The sequence below is a fragment of the Epinephelus lanceolatus genome, chromosome 3, assembly GCF_041903045.1.
Source record: "Epinephelus lanceolatus isolate andai-2023 chromosome 3, ASM4190304v1, whole genome shotgun sequence".
Classification (NCBI taxonomy): Eukaryota; Metazoa; Chordata; class Actinopteri; order Perciformes; family Serranidae; genus Epinephelus; species Epinephelus lanceolatus.
Genome location: NC_135736.1, coordinates 36205100 through 36218905, shown reverse-complemented (window position 1 = coordinate 36218905; position 13806 = coordinate 36205100). Strand labels below are relative to the sequence as shown.

Here is a 13806-nt window from a genome sequence, read left to right as displayed (position 1 = left end):
GTGTATCCTAAGACTTCTATAAAATCTGATGATATGCTATGCAGGACTCCCCCTTAAAATCAATATATACGAAGAATGAAAGAAATGAAAATATAGTGAGGCAAAATGCAGATTAAGAGAGAATCTTGGGTTGGTTTTTACTTTTGCTGGTGAGCGTGATCACAAACAGAAACTGACAATCCTGCATACTATACCTTTAAAATTATGTTCAAAGCCTTTTAGACAACCACAAAAGTGCTATGAAATGAAGACACAAACTCGAAACATTCCCTTATTAACAAGTACACAAGTGTATTATTTAATTTTATTTATATATGCAAGCAAGTTTATGTCTTTACAAATAAAAAAAGCCACTGTCTGCCCAAGCTGTTGGCACAGATATGTACAAAAATGGAGGAGTGAATCAGATAAAGCCTGCTACTAAGCAAACAGAGTGAAGTACAAAAAGTCTAGAATACCATGGTGAAACCAACGAAAAAAATAAAATAAAATCTACTCCTAACGTCCAAAATGTCCAACCTGACATAATGCATGGATCTGAAACATGTGATAATCAGTTGAAGGTCACAGACTGACATCATCAGCTTTTAGATCTGTGGTTCAGTTCACGATGGACAAGAGCTGAATTAGTTCAGGCACAGAGGATCTGATTTTTCATCCTGTGATACAGAGCTGAGGTTTTTATAGCTGCAAAAACAGTCAAAAACAGATCAAATCTCTTTCACAGAGTGTTAGAAATCAGATTTCATGTCGTTGAAATTCATGCGTTATCAGGCTGACACAGTTAAAGTTTCTGAATCCTGTCACAAATGCATGCGGTCAGGATCAATGGAATGGTAAAGTTTATCCTTGTTCAGCCTTGGTCAGCGGGTAGACAAGAAGGACGCAGGGTTAGTACGTGTCAACACACATATTCATCTTTACAAGGAGACGTGGGTTAGAGAGTAAATGAGGAGACTCAAACGAATGGAGAACAAGCAGCTCATATCCTCTTCCTGATCACGACAGCAGCCGTATGTCCTTATGGCAGTTTAAACATCTGATTTTAGGTGCTTTGTCTTCATTTAGGCTACATTAACACCACCTGGCAAAGATGACCCAATTTGATAGTGTTGCTGAAATTAAAAACTACATATTCTCAGATTTATTTTTGGGCCTTATCATATGTGGAGATCTAATTCAGCAAGGAATCTAATATCTGCCAATATTCAGTCACTGCTGCCTACAACCATTCACCTTCAAATGTGATTGTGCAGCTCTAAATATGCTTTGGAGGTAACTGGAATATTATTCTGCCTTGTTAGCGTCCATTACAGATGGTGATTTGGCTGTGAGCGCTGGGCAGACTGTGCTTGTTGCTAGGTTACGTGAAGCTTTACTTATGCATCAGTGACTCTTGTTTACACAAGCACACAGGAAATCAGACAAGAGTCAGTTTTAAAATCTGAATCGGACCTCCAGAGTGGCGGTGATTTGAGCCTAAATGACCCCGAATGAGGAAGAGGATGTGAGCAGAGGTGGGTGCAGGATAATGGGTGGCCAGAGCAATACATTACACCACATATGCAAATCCGCTTTTATTAGGATAAACAATAAAGAACACCATGATCATATCACTTAAGACTTGCAGTCATAGATTCATGCACTTTGTATACCAGAAATTTACGGGTATGGATTTTTCGTTTTATGTCTTTGTTTCGTCAGACTGCTACAATATATTGCTCTGGTGGTAAACAACTGAGCAAGCAAGCTAGCTTAGCAACACCATTAGCAACAGCAACCGCAATACTGCACACTGAAAAGTGGAGAACAGAACGAAAACAGCAGAACAGCGCCAGTGGAAAAGAATGATTTTTTTTTTTGTATTGTTTTAATCATTGAAATTATGACCATTGAATGCATAACCATGCCACAAACAACAACTAGATTCACTGTCTTTTTTTTTTTTTTTTTTTACCTAGTATAAGATTATCTTCATTATTATGAATTCATTCATTTTCATCATTGTTATTTCTTCAGATTATAACCAATGCTGCAAGACTATACACAGATCCCACTACGGGGATCTCAATGCACTTACACACCAAGAATAAGAGAGAGAGTGAGAGATAGAGAGATAGAGAAATGGAGAGAGAGAGAGAGAGAGAGAGAGAGAGAGAGAGAGAGCTCACAATGGTCAATAAGTGCACAAAAAAACTATTTTTTTTTCATTTATCTGAAGTTAAAAACACTGACATGACATCCATTGTCAGGCAATGAAATGATAGAATACTGTTACTGTAAAACTAGAACCTTAAAAATACTGACTGCATGCAGCCGAGACACACCTGAACAGGAGACGAGTCTGGTGGAGTCTCCCCACGTTGACAACGATGGTACGTTTTTTTGTTTTGTCTTTTAATTTTTGTCAAATTCAGCTGCATTTACACACCACAAAGAACCAGATTCAAACACTGTTTTAAACCCCAGACAAGCAAAACTTAAGCGCTTGTATGGCCACTCAGCCAATTAATGTGTTACTGCATGTGTTGTCGACCTGCCTTCTGCATCAGTTTGGCATTCATGAGTGTGAAACCACAAAGGTTCTGCGCAACTAACACCAGTGGCGATCCTAGATTCTGGAGGGCCCCAGGCAAGGACGACTGCATCCAGCTGTCATCCAGAGGGTAGCGATGGTGCACTGTATAGTGTCTTAAAGGGAGGTTAAAGGGATTTTAAAGTTACAAAATTTTCCAAGATATTCCAAATTATTTTGCAGGGGTCCCAAACATTTGCCTGGTTTACCTCTCCTGACAGTGCCCCCCTGACACCAACTTAACTACCAAACAGGCGGTCAAAAGATTTCGTTACACCACGTTTATTTGTCATTAGCTTTACAATATGACGCTATTTTATACCCTCATGCTTGTTAAAATGAAATAAAAACATTTATCAGATGCTGAGGTCCCGTCTCATGACGAGTTCTGCCTCCTATAGAGGTGACATGTTTTGCCTCTTTTACTCCAGGTGCTTTTTACATTATTGCAGAACCTTTTCCAAAGTACGGGATTAGTTTTAGATATTTAAATGTTTATACTACATTTATATCAGCCAATATATCCTCTATCATGTGGAAAATCATCTTGCATTTTGAATAACCAGTGTTGCAACAACTTCAAAATCTGATATCTTTGATGTGTGTGTATAAGCAGCTCTCTGAGGGAGTAAAGGCTCAGGACATTGGGACTGAACCACCTCTTCCAGACTCTGTAACCAATAGGAAATCATTCTCCCGGCTGCTCACCTCAACTGTTTCACATATATGTATATCTTTTTACAGAGTTAATACTGCCCACAAAAAGGAAAAAGGAAAAAAAATTTTTTCTTTTTTTCTAATTAAATGATTTCACATTTAAAAAGTCTCAAAGATTAAAAGTTCATAATAAAATAGTGAAATGTTATCGGTGAAAAGTAAAAGAGCAAAGAATTACGGCTCAGAGTAATGGCGGTGGTGGAACGTGTGTGTGTTTGTGTGTGTATTTGTGTGTTTGTGCGTATGTGTGTGTGTGTGTGCTGGTAGTCTCATCAAATCAAACCCTTCTATGACTCACGTCATCGCCACTATCACCATCATCACCACCACCATCGTCACCATCATCCGTACAGTCATCATTCTGAAGACAAATCCCCTCTCAGTCATCTCTACTGGCAGATAGAGAATCATCACTTTCCTTCACAGTTAGACATTACGTACAATCCTCTTATCCTAACGGCTGGCTCAACATAACTTAACACAGAATACAAACATAACAGCCCTGTGCACTAGTGACCAAGAATTTAAGTATTTTAATCTTTAAATCTCCCTCTTTTAAATCTGAAGTGCTGTATACAGGACATAAAGAAAAAAATCCACTTCAAATTTTTAGTTATAACCACTCATTTGAAGTCTAACTGGCCTCTTGAAAAAATGTTTTTTCGAACCTGGGCCCTATTTTTCCATGTTTTTGTGTAATGGAGAGAACGCTGCAGCCACAGCGGCGAAACAGCCTGCAGTGTAATCCCTACAGGCACCATTTAGCATCAACTGATGTCCACTATAAGTGTGTCTTTTTGCCACTGACAGGCTCAGCTTGTTATTTCAAGTGTCTGACAACATTACAGAAAGGAGCCTACAGAGACATGAAACATTATTCCTTCCCATTTGCTGATCCAGCATGCTTGTTAGTGTCACTAACTCTCACTCAAGGAAAAGTCTCGCTCTGAAATCTCTCCAACGTTTATGCATCGTTCTCCAACACAACAAACTCTTCCCAGCACTCCTCTCTCCAACTAACGTTTCCACCATTGTTTCCCTGCAACAAGTCACCTCTCCTGAGATATAAAAACAAGACTTCTCCTTGAGCGAAACTTGGACACAATAACAAACAGACCAGCGAAAGGTACGTAAAGACATTTAATTTCTCTGTAGCGTCCTTTCTGCACTGTTGTAAGACACTCACAATAACGGTGTGAGTGTCAGATATAAAAACAAGCACATTTAATGGACATAAATTGCTGCTACAGCTGCAGCGCTCTCTCTCACTACTGAACCAATTTCGAAAACTGTTGTCTCCATTTGTCATTCAGGCACAAACATGGGAAAATAAAGCCCATGTTCAAAAATACAGACATCTCCCTCCAAGGGTAGAAGTTGAATCAAAAATCATCTCAGTCAGAGTGATGATATTTTAGATGATCTCTTATTATAATCACCAATTTTAAGTGTTGTTTGCTGATCAAAAATATATGCAGTATACAGCATCCAGTTTAAAAGCACAAGGAGATCATTAAGACACCAAATATAGACTTGGAACAGCCTTAAAACCACAAACGTATTCAATAAAGCAAATCATTCCTAAACCACGTGCTTCTGAGCTGACATCATTCATCGCTCCCGATAACACTCCAGCTTAATCAATCCCTGCAGCCAGTAACGGCGACTCTTATTTCCTTTCTCCCAATTCCTTCAGCACCTCCAGACCTTTTTTTAATACAAGTTCCACTCTATGTCATCCATTTCAAACACCTCACAAACTCCTCCTAAGAGGTTACCAATATTTAAACCTTAAAATGAATCCTCCATCCTGCTCAGACCAAAGCTAACCAGCTCAGCCTTTACAACCTTCAGTGATGCTGCTCCTGCACAACCACCACACCACCCAGAATTCACAGTAATCATCTGTTCACATCAACGACAAGTTGAATTCAACTTACAAATAAACTATTATTTTGGTCACATCAGGGCTCGTTGAAAAAAAAAAAAGATACACAAAAGAAAACATGACGACGAGAGAACAGAATCCCTCGAGATGATTGGTGTGTATGCGTTTGTACGTGTTTCTGTGTGTATTTGTGTGTGTGTGCAGAACCACTGAAATATAGTCATCACATGAAAATGTGAAAGTGATATAACCCCACCCCTCCCCTTACACACCTGCCCCGTTTTAAATACCCCCAATGCTAAAATTACACATAAATAATACTGATAAAAATGTGGCAAAAATTCCAAAAAGTGAGAAAAACATTATTTATCAGACTGATGAGAACATGACACACGTTAAAAAGACTTTGTGCTGCTAAGATGTGCTGTTTCTGAGGACAAATCACAAGTTTATACAAACTGGGAATGAAGGGGGGGAGGACGCAGAGCCCCGTTTCACTAGGTGTCTGAAATGGCCTCTTCGAAATTAAGTGCTTTTAGTTCAAGTGAGCGTAAGGAGCCTGATATGTGATACAGAGTACAAATAGAGCAATGCTGGGGGAATTTGGAGAAATTATGACATCATTTTGATCTGCATCTTGTTTCAATCAACATATGTCATTATCATCATTTCAAAAATCCCATCCCCCTGCGCTTCTAACAGCCACCTGTGGGACACACCGGTCGGCATGTGTAACACGAATACGTGGAACAACTAATGAAACTGGGCTCAGCATGAAGAGGTCACATCGTAGAGAAATAGGATGGGTAGGGTCGGAGGTAAAAGGAGTCGAAAAGAGAGGGGGAGGGGAGGAAACATTATCAAAGCTACCCATTTGTACTCAGGAGGTACACATTTCCTTGGGGGGCCATATTTCTCTGCAATACCAGTCATCATAATGTGGCGAAACGACACAACACAGCATGACACCACCATACAACACTGCCTGCACAACACCGACCATTCAGCCACATCTATGTGTGTGTGTGTGTGTTTGTGTGTGTGTGTGTGGACATGTGATGTGTGTGTACTGCAGGTATTGAGGCTATTGGGGAGATACAGTGACATTGCCCCTTTTTGAAAGGCCCCCACATAAAAGGATGAGCTCATAGACACCAAACTTAATCGTATGTCGGCTGTAGATTGTTGACTTCAGTGTGCCATGCTAATAGCTCATAGCCGTTCAGCAGCAAGCTGTGGAGATCACCATATGGTGACTGATGGTAGGCCAGTGAAAGGGACACAAAAAAAAAAACACCAACCTTTCAAGAAAATGTTGGCGTTTTTTAAAAAGAAAAGGCAAAGCTGGCCCTAACATTAAGCACACTAATTAGATGCTTAAGGCCACCGGGGCGGCACAAACAAGCAAATTAAAATATGATATTTCTTTGGGTTCTTCTGCTCATTATTTGTCTTTCTGAAAGTGTTATTATCTTGTATGTTTCTTGTGCTTTTTTTAATCATGCACTGTACTTTCTTCCCCTAAATTTTTCATATCTTTGCCAGGGTTATTTTGGTTTCTGTCTGTGAGGCCAGTTCCAGCTGATTGTTTTGCACACTCACGCACTGCAAAGCTACTTTGTGAAACTGGGGGAAGGCAAGCTAAGGCCCCAAAAGGCTGAGGCCTGCCCTGGTAAATTTAGATCCTTAGGCTATGTGAAGGAATAATATCATGAGCTCCTTAAATTTGAAGTAGCCAGATTTTCTTTTTGGATCAATTCTAATTAAGCAATCCTGTAATCATGGAGCCTCTAATCAGTGAGTTTTAGTAGGATACAATCTGGCAGTGGGCAGAGGAAAGTGGCCTCTGCTTGTTTTCACCTTTAAGTTAAAGCTTTAGTCAGGGTTAATAAAAGCATGGAGCAAACCAACGTAGCGGCCGCTAAATGTTAGCATAGACCACCTGAGTCAATAAACTACTGTGTGGTGTCTGTGTTTTCATCGTTTTTATGTAATCAACTAATTTCTGCCTACTCGTGTCTTTATCTGTTGTGTTTGAATGTATGTTTGTGTTGCTTTTTCACTCATGTATGTAACGTATGTTTCTGCTATCCCTTGACCTGTGTGTGAGTGTTTCTGTGTGTGTGTGTGTGTGTGTGTGCATGTATCATCTTGTGTGTGTCTGACAGGTAAGTGTGCGTTGGTCGTTTCTCTTGGGTGTGTGTTTATGTGTAGGCATTGAGACGTTCTTTGGAGCGCGTAGAGTGGATGTCATGCAGCTCCTGCTCCTCCTTCGACTTGATGTCCTCGTACTTCTGCATCCGGCTGGCGTCCTTCAGATAGCCCCAGTTGGCGGCTAGAGCCATCAGGAAGTGGACCTGAGGGAGGAGAGGAAAAGTCAGGGTTAATGACAATACATGTGACGCAAACCAGACAGCAAACCGCGAGTTTGTTTTGCATATACGTACAGCTTTAGTCCAAATTGCACCTGAATGAGAGGCATATCGACCTTGGACAAAGCCTGCTGAAGCAATAGATACAAGGCGAATAGACAGGGTGCATGTAATAGTAATTACTTTCAGACCCCAAAATGTCCGCCAGCCTCTTTGTAATCACTTCCATCACTCTTACCACTACCTGCCAAAAAGTACTGGAAATTTCAACCCAATTGCCAGAGTAAATTTTGTCTTTTTATGTCTCTGCAAACCACAGATATGTAACATTTGTACGTTATTATGTAGCGCACACATTCAAACTTTACATTTCTTTATGTTTCAACAACAAGGTGGATAACTTGTTAAGTTTAGGCACAAAAAACACTTGATTCTGATCAGGAGAAGATCATGTTTTCGGTCAAAACAACCGGTTTTCATGGCACTTTCTGGGCCGGAAATACAGCAATGTCTTGGTGAAAAACAGTATCTTTTTATGGCACTATATGTGGGTGGAAACGATGTGATGTCTGAGTAAAAAACAATGGCTTTTCATGGCTCTATCCCTGGTGGAAACACAGTGACAGGTTGCCAAAAAAACACTCATGTTTGGTGGCTTAAAAGCCACAGGAAACGCAGCGATGACTCACTCACTTGTTGGTCTCAAACCGTGGTCTGCAGCTTGGCAGGCGTCTCACACGGGTTATTCTGATACCAAAATATTGTCCCTTTTTCTATAGATTCCACATTCATATGTAGAAATCAATATATAGAGATAAATTGCTAAGTAATATGTCAGTGGTTGTCCTTACAACTTGTTTCTGCTCCCCCTAGTGGCCAAAAAAGACATTATTGCATGTTAAATGTGAGTTAAAATGAAATGTATGAAATTCATACTCTTTTTCTTGTGAACATTTGATTTCTAGATGAGACAAATGTATTTGTGGTAAAGCAGGTATGAGACAGGAGCTGCACTGTGCAGGCAGTCCTAACCCCTTCAGCTTGTTGAGCTCCAGTGCCCCCTGTTGATCACATACAGGACAGCAACTTATTTAACTGGAATTAAACTACTCTTAACAGCATGTAATTACACCATGCTTCACAAGCCTTTGTCACATTTATTTTGCTTTGACTTGTTTTCCCTGAGTGATTTTTTTATTGTATTAAACGGGTAACTGAACAAAGCAGTATTCTTAATAATCTGAAATCCATTTTGCATGATCCACACAATATTGCTTTTCATTTTGGAGGCCCAGTCAAGTCATAAAAACTGAATGGCATTCTTTGGGCTTTCTTTCCCACATTACCCTGTATAATACACTCTAAATTTTAAGCTATGACATCCCGCTAGCAGGAGACAAACCCACCATACCAGCTGCCACAAAGCAGAAATACATATTATTCATCACTTTCAGTATATGCTGTCATATTAGGTGTCCGTCAGTCTGATTAGGTTCTTTCGTGTTTAAAGGCTTCACGATTTGTTTCTCTGACAGGAAACTGTGGGGGAAGTGGAGAGTGTTTCTGGGATAGACGCCAACTCCTTGCGACTGAGTAGGAATAAGCAGGTGCAGAAAATGGAAGCAGGATGGATGTTAATGCTCTGCTGTTTACACTAGTGGTGGTCAGGAGAGAGAGATTATGAAGAACGTTTAATATGGGCCCAGGTTAGTAAAGATCTGATGAATGCATACAGTCTAGAGCTCTGGTGCCACCTAGATGGAGGCGTCAGATAAGCCTATATGGTTCTATGCCACTCCCTGCACTGTATACTATTTTTTCATCATTTTCTGTATTTCAGATTGTGCAAAAAAAAAAACACAACATGCAACATGGAGGGATATATCTGACAGAGCTGATCATCTCCACGCCTCTGATGGCTGAACAGCTCGGTGACTCACCATCTGTATTACTGCAGACACACAAGCTTAGATTCACTCCTCTCTCACTCTCTGTCTTTCTCTCTGTGTGTCCCTCTATAGGTGGCTTTGGGAATGAGGCCTATTTCTAATGACATAAACAACAACCCCTCAAAGACCTGACATTTTCTCTGAAAAAAAAAAAAAAAAAAATTTCTGTATACTACAAGTACACTACACACTCTGATTATAGAGCACAAGAGGTGTTCCACAATGCAATCACCAGAAATAATGTCTGCACTGTACTTTTCTGCAAACTACAGATACATCTGCATGTTATTATATAGCAGATACTTTAAAACTTAACATGTGGTTAAGTTTAGGCACAAAAAACGCTTGGTTATGGTTAGGAAAAGATCATGTTTTGACTTAAAGTACCCAGCTTTGGTGGCACAATCCCTGCATAAAAAGCAGCAATGTCTTGGCAAAGAACAACCGCTTCTCGTGCCTGAAAAGTCGCTGGAAACACAACAATGATGCGTTAAATCCCAGCTAGTTTTGTTGTTTATTGGTCCTGAACAGTGGAGCGCAGCTTAGCAGGCATCTTGCCAAGGTGTCATACCATCCATCCCCTCCACCTCCCAATGACAAAGTTGTGACTCGTGAGCAACAAAACTAGTTGTGATTTAAGGCATCATTGTTGTGATACCAGCAGCTTCTTAGGAACGAAAAGCAGTCGCTTTTTGCTGAGACATTGCCGCTTTTCATGCAGGGATTGTGCTGCCAAAGCTGGGTATTTTAAGTTGACACATGATCTTTTCCTCACCATAACCATTTTTTTTGTGCCTAAAATTAACCACATGTTAACCACAGTGTTGTCAAAATGTAAAGTTTTAACATATCTGTGTTAAAACTTAATTTGGGTGACTGGGTTGTGGAGCGCCTCTTGTGCTCTATAATACACCACATCACTTTTAAAACATTGATATCATACATGTAAAACAAACAAATGTAACATATCCATGGTTTGCAGAAACGTACAATGCCAACATTTTCTTCTGGTGACTGGGCTGTGCTCCAGTGAGCTTTGTGTCCATTTTTGTCCTATTATAAGGTTGACCCACAGGTTTGAGGTCAAACCAATCATTGCCAATTAGTAGCCATTCTCATCAGGTATGAGAATAATGATCCTCACCATGGCGATGACAGCAGCTCCTGCGCCTGCCAGTGTGCACACGAACAGATGGAAGGTCAAGTCCAGCTGTAACACACAACAGGAGTCATTTTAGACGGACATTCAGGGTTTGCATGTGTCTGCTCTTTGTCTTTAAACAGGCCATGCATTGTATTTGATATCTGTATCACTTCTAGCGTCTCTCCTTGTTTCATCTCACCTCGTTGGATTCACACATCTTGAAGAACTTCTCAGATCCTGTACACACCTTCCTCTCCTCAGAGATGGTCACCGCTCCTGATGAACAGAGATATTAAAAATACACTCTTCATTATTCATCTACTTCACCCATCCATAGTTTGCAAGAATGCTGAAAGAGTCTCTGTATTTATTAAGTTAATACTAGCATTGCTTCACTGGTACTGCAGTGCTGACCACTGGGAGCTGTCCAGTATGACCACAGAGTGCTGCTTATGAGAATCAACTCAGTCACATCAAACTGACCACACTGTTGAATCCAAACCTTTATGAGCCAGCATTTTTATTTTAAGTGAGATACTGTAATTATTCCCTGTGAGCGATGTTCATTAGATACAGTAATTAGTTTGCTGACAGGGGGCCAAGTTGCAGTTTAAACTGTGGACAGTAGATGGCAGCGTAGCAGGAGACTCTACAAAATGCCTCTTTGTTTTATGTGGGCACCTGGAGAACAACATGGTGGACAGAGCTTGGACTGAACCATGTAGAATTACACATAATCATTCTCACATGTGCACATCTCACAAAGTAGTGAATGTATTATTAGCATGTATAAAGGTGTATAATTCATTTTTTTTAACACAGTGGTTTAATATGGTGTCAGAAGTCGTGGATACTGTATTAAACCATAAACCACTGTGTTCTCAATTGCAAAGAAAGTTCATGGCGCTGTGCCCAGTGGATGTGTTGTGTATGTGCATACGTTATCGCACTTGTTTGAGTGAGTCAGATAACATGCTAATGGAAAGTCTAAATTGGTGGCCAGTGGGAAGCTTCGCCATGAGTACATGACTCTCAGATATGTATATGTGTACTGTGCTGTGTGTGTGTTTATGTTATTTGTCTCAATATAAAAACAAAAGTTCATGTTAAGGTGTCCAAAAAGTTTCCAGTGTCACTGACTGCCTATTTCATTATAATATGATGAAATAACTATATATAATATAATTAGAATACAAGGCCCTACATGGAAAAGTGAATTATTTTGAAATGCGGTGTGAAAATCAGTCTCTGCATTCTACAGTGAGTAATAATTGTGGGGTTATGGTTAATCTTATTTATTAGGGTTGAAGCCCTGAAGGATCAGAACCCTTGGGTTTTGGCGATTTATTGCTATTTGTCGTCCTATGCTGCTACTCACTGTGAGCTGAAATGAGCTAGAGACATGAAACTTGGCCTGAAAAACGTGAAATGATGTGCAAATCTTCCCAAGTAATATAACTTTGGTCGGCCAGATGGTGGCGCTGTAAATAACTTCCAAAAATGCAATTTTGGAAAAGGCCAGGCCCCACACACAGTGAGTCTGATTGACTTAAAATTTGGCACACATATGTAGCTCAGTGTGCTCTATATAAAAAAAAACCATGATGGATTTTTTTGTTTGTTTGCATAATGTCAATCACAGTAATGAAAAGCTCAGTTCAGACTAAAGATTTGCAACAAGACAAGCTTAAATAGGCAACTACTTGCAATACGCCGTTCTGCAACGTTCTAAAAACCTGCTGGTTCACACCAATGCAGCTAGATAAGATGGTGTATTATCTGGGCATTTTTGCCTTCATTAGACAGGACCATCTCAAGCATGAGGGGGGAGAGAGGGGATGACATACAGCAGAGGGCCATAGGTTGGAATAGAGCCCACGGCCACTGAAGTAAGGACAATGCCTTTGTGCCTTTGTACATGGGAAGCCAGCTCTAAGCACTGAGCTACTGGCCGCCGCCTTTTCAGGCTTATTTTGTGGCTAAATATAATTTATAGCTCCTTAAAATATGATTGAGGATAGTAATAATGACATACTTGTTACAGCTGCATTTGTAGCAGTGACGAAACAGCAAATAACACTTACAAAATGTACATCAGATGGATGGAGCTACACAATCCTATTACAAACAAACAAGATCAGTCAAAAAACATGGCCACTTTAATGAGTCCTCACAAAGGGCGGGGCTTAGCAGGACATAGACCTTAACTCAAGTTGTCTTGGAGCGATCCTGATTAAACTCAGTGGCGACATCCTGCACTAAGTCCTGAAGGTACCCACCACGTTTCGTTTACATCTGATAAAGGCAGAGCAAAAGACGTGACTTTGAGTATGCAGTTATTAAAATGCTGCATTTACTGTGATGATGAAACAAGTGTGTGATCGTTTTCACTCCTCCTTTAAACAAACCAGCTGAAGTGTCTTTGCTCAGCTTTGTGAAGCCTGAAACCTGCTCACTGCTGCTTGTGGCTTTGATTTTGGCAACTGAGCTGCTTCCTTCTTCTGACAGAGAGAGAGAGAGAGAGCTTGAACCAGGGATTGCCGCTTGTGGCTATATTTTGGTTTTATTTTTATTCTTGTCCAAACAGCCATTAACTCACTGTAAAATATCCTTTTCACTCCCATTTGGTGTTTATTTGCTCTTTTGGAAATGTTTCACTGCATCTGCACTCTGTGTGCTGCAGTTTAACAATGGAGCTTGTGAAATGAGTTGCTGATTTTACTCTGATATGGTACAAAAAAGCCACAAAGGAGAAGCATATTTAGCATATTTAGTACTATACTGGCAGAATTTTGTATAATGACCAACTTAATTATTTCCTGGATTTTTATTTAGCCCTCTTGTTTGGACACTTCTTAAATCAAAGCTAAACAACTGCCTAAAAGAGGCACAAATGTAAAATGACAGAGCCTTTCTTGGAGTGTCAGAAAAGTGCTGAGGAATGGGAACAGTTTTTAATTCACCAGCCCACCTGTGGGATCCCTGGAATACCAAACCTGACACATGTTGAATCCACAGGCCTTCTGCTAACATCACAGACCGGGCTCAATCATCTTCTGTCATTAAAACACCAATAAAGTCCAGCTTAGTTCAGCTTCATTGGTCCCTCTGAGTGAGGAGAAGATTCTGGGCTTGGTTGTGGCACATGGTACACTGTGGGC

The 13806-nt window shown here is 40.3% G+C and overlaps 1 protein-coding gene across 1 annotated transcript in view; it reads right to left on the bottom strand.

The window, feature by feature from the left end:
- Positions 1 to 266: 266 nt before the first annotated feature.
- The window catches only part of LOC117255193 (neuronal membrane glycoprotein M6-a), a 41647-nt gene continuing 28107 nt past the window's right edge, over positions 267 to 13806 (bottom strand). The window contains exons 5-7 of the mRNA XM_033623841.2: positions 10845 to 10921; positions 10646 to 10711; positions 267 to 7537 (exon numbers count right to left, since the gene is read on the bottom strand). Of these exons, the coding sequence (XP_033479732.1) occupies positions 7385 to 7537; positions 10646 to 10711; positions 10845 to 10921 (296 nt within the window). The 3' untranslated portion in view covers positions 267 to 7384. The remainder of the gene's footprint in view (positions 7538 to 10645; positions 10712 to 10844; positions 10922 to 13806) is intronic.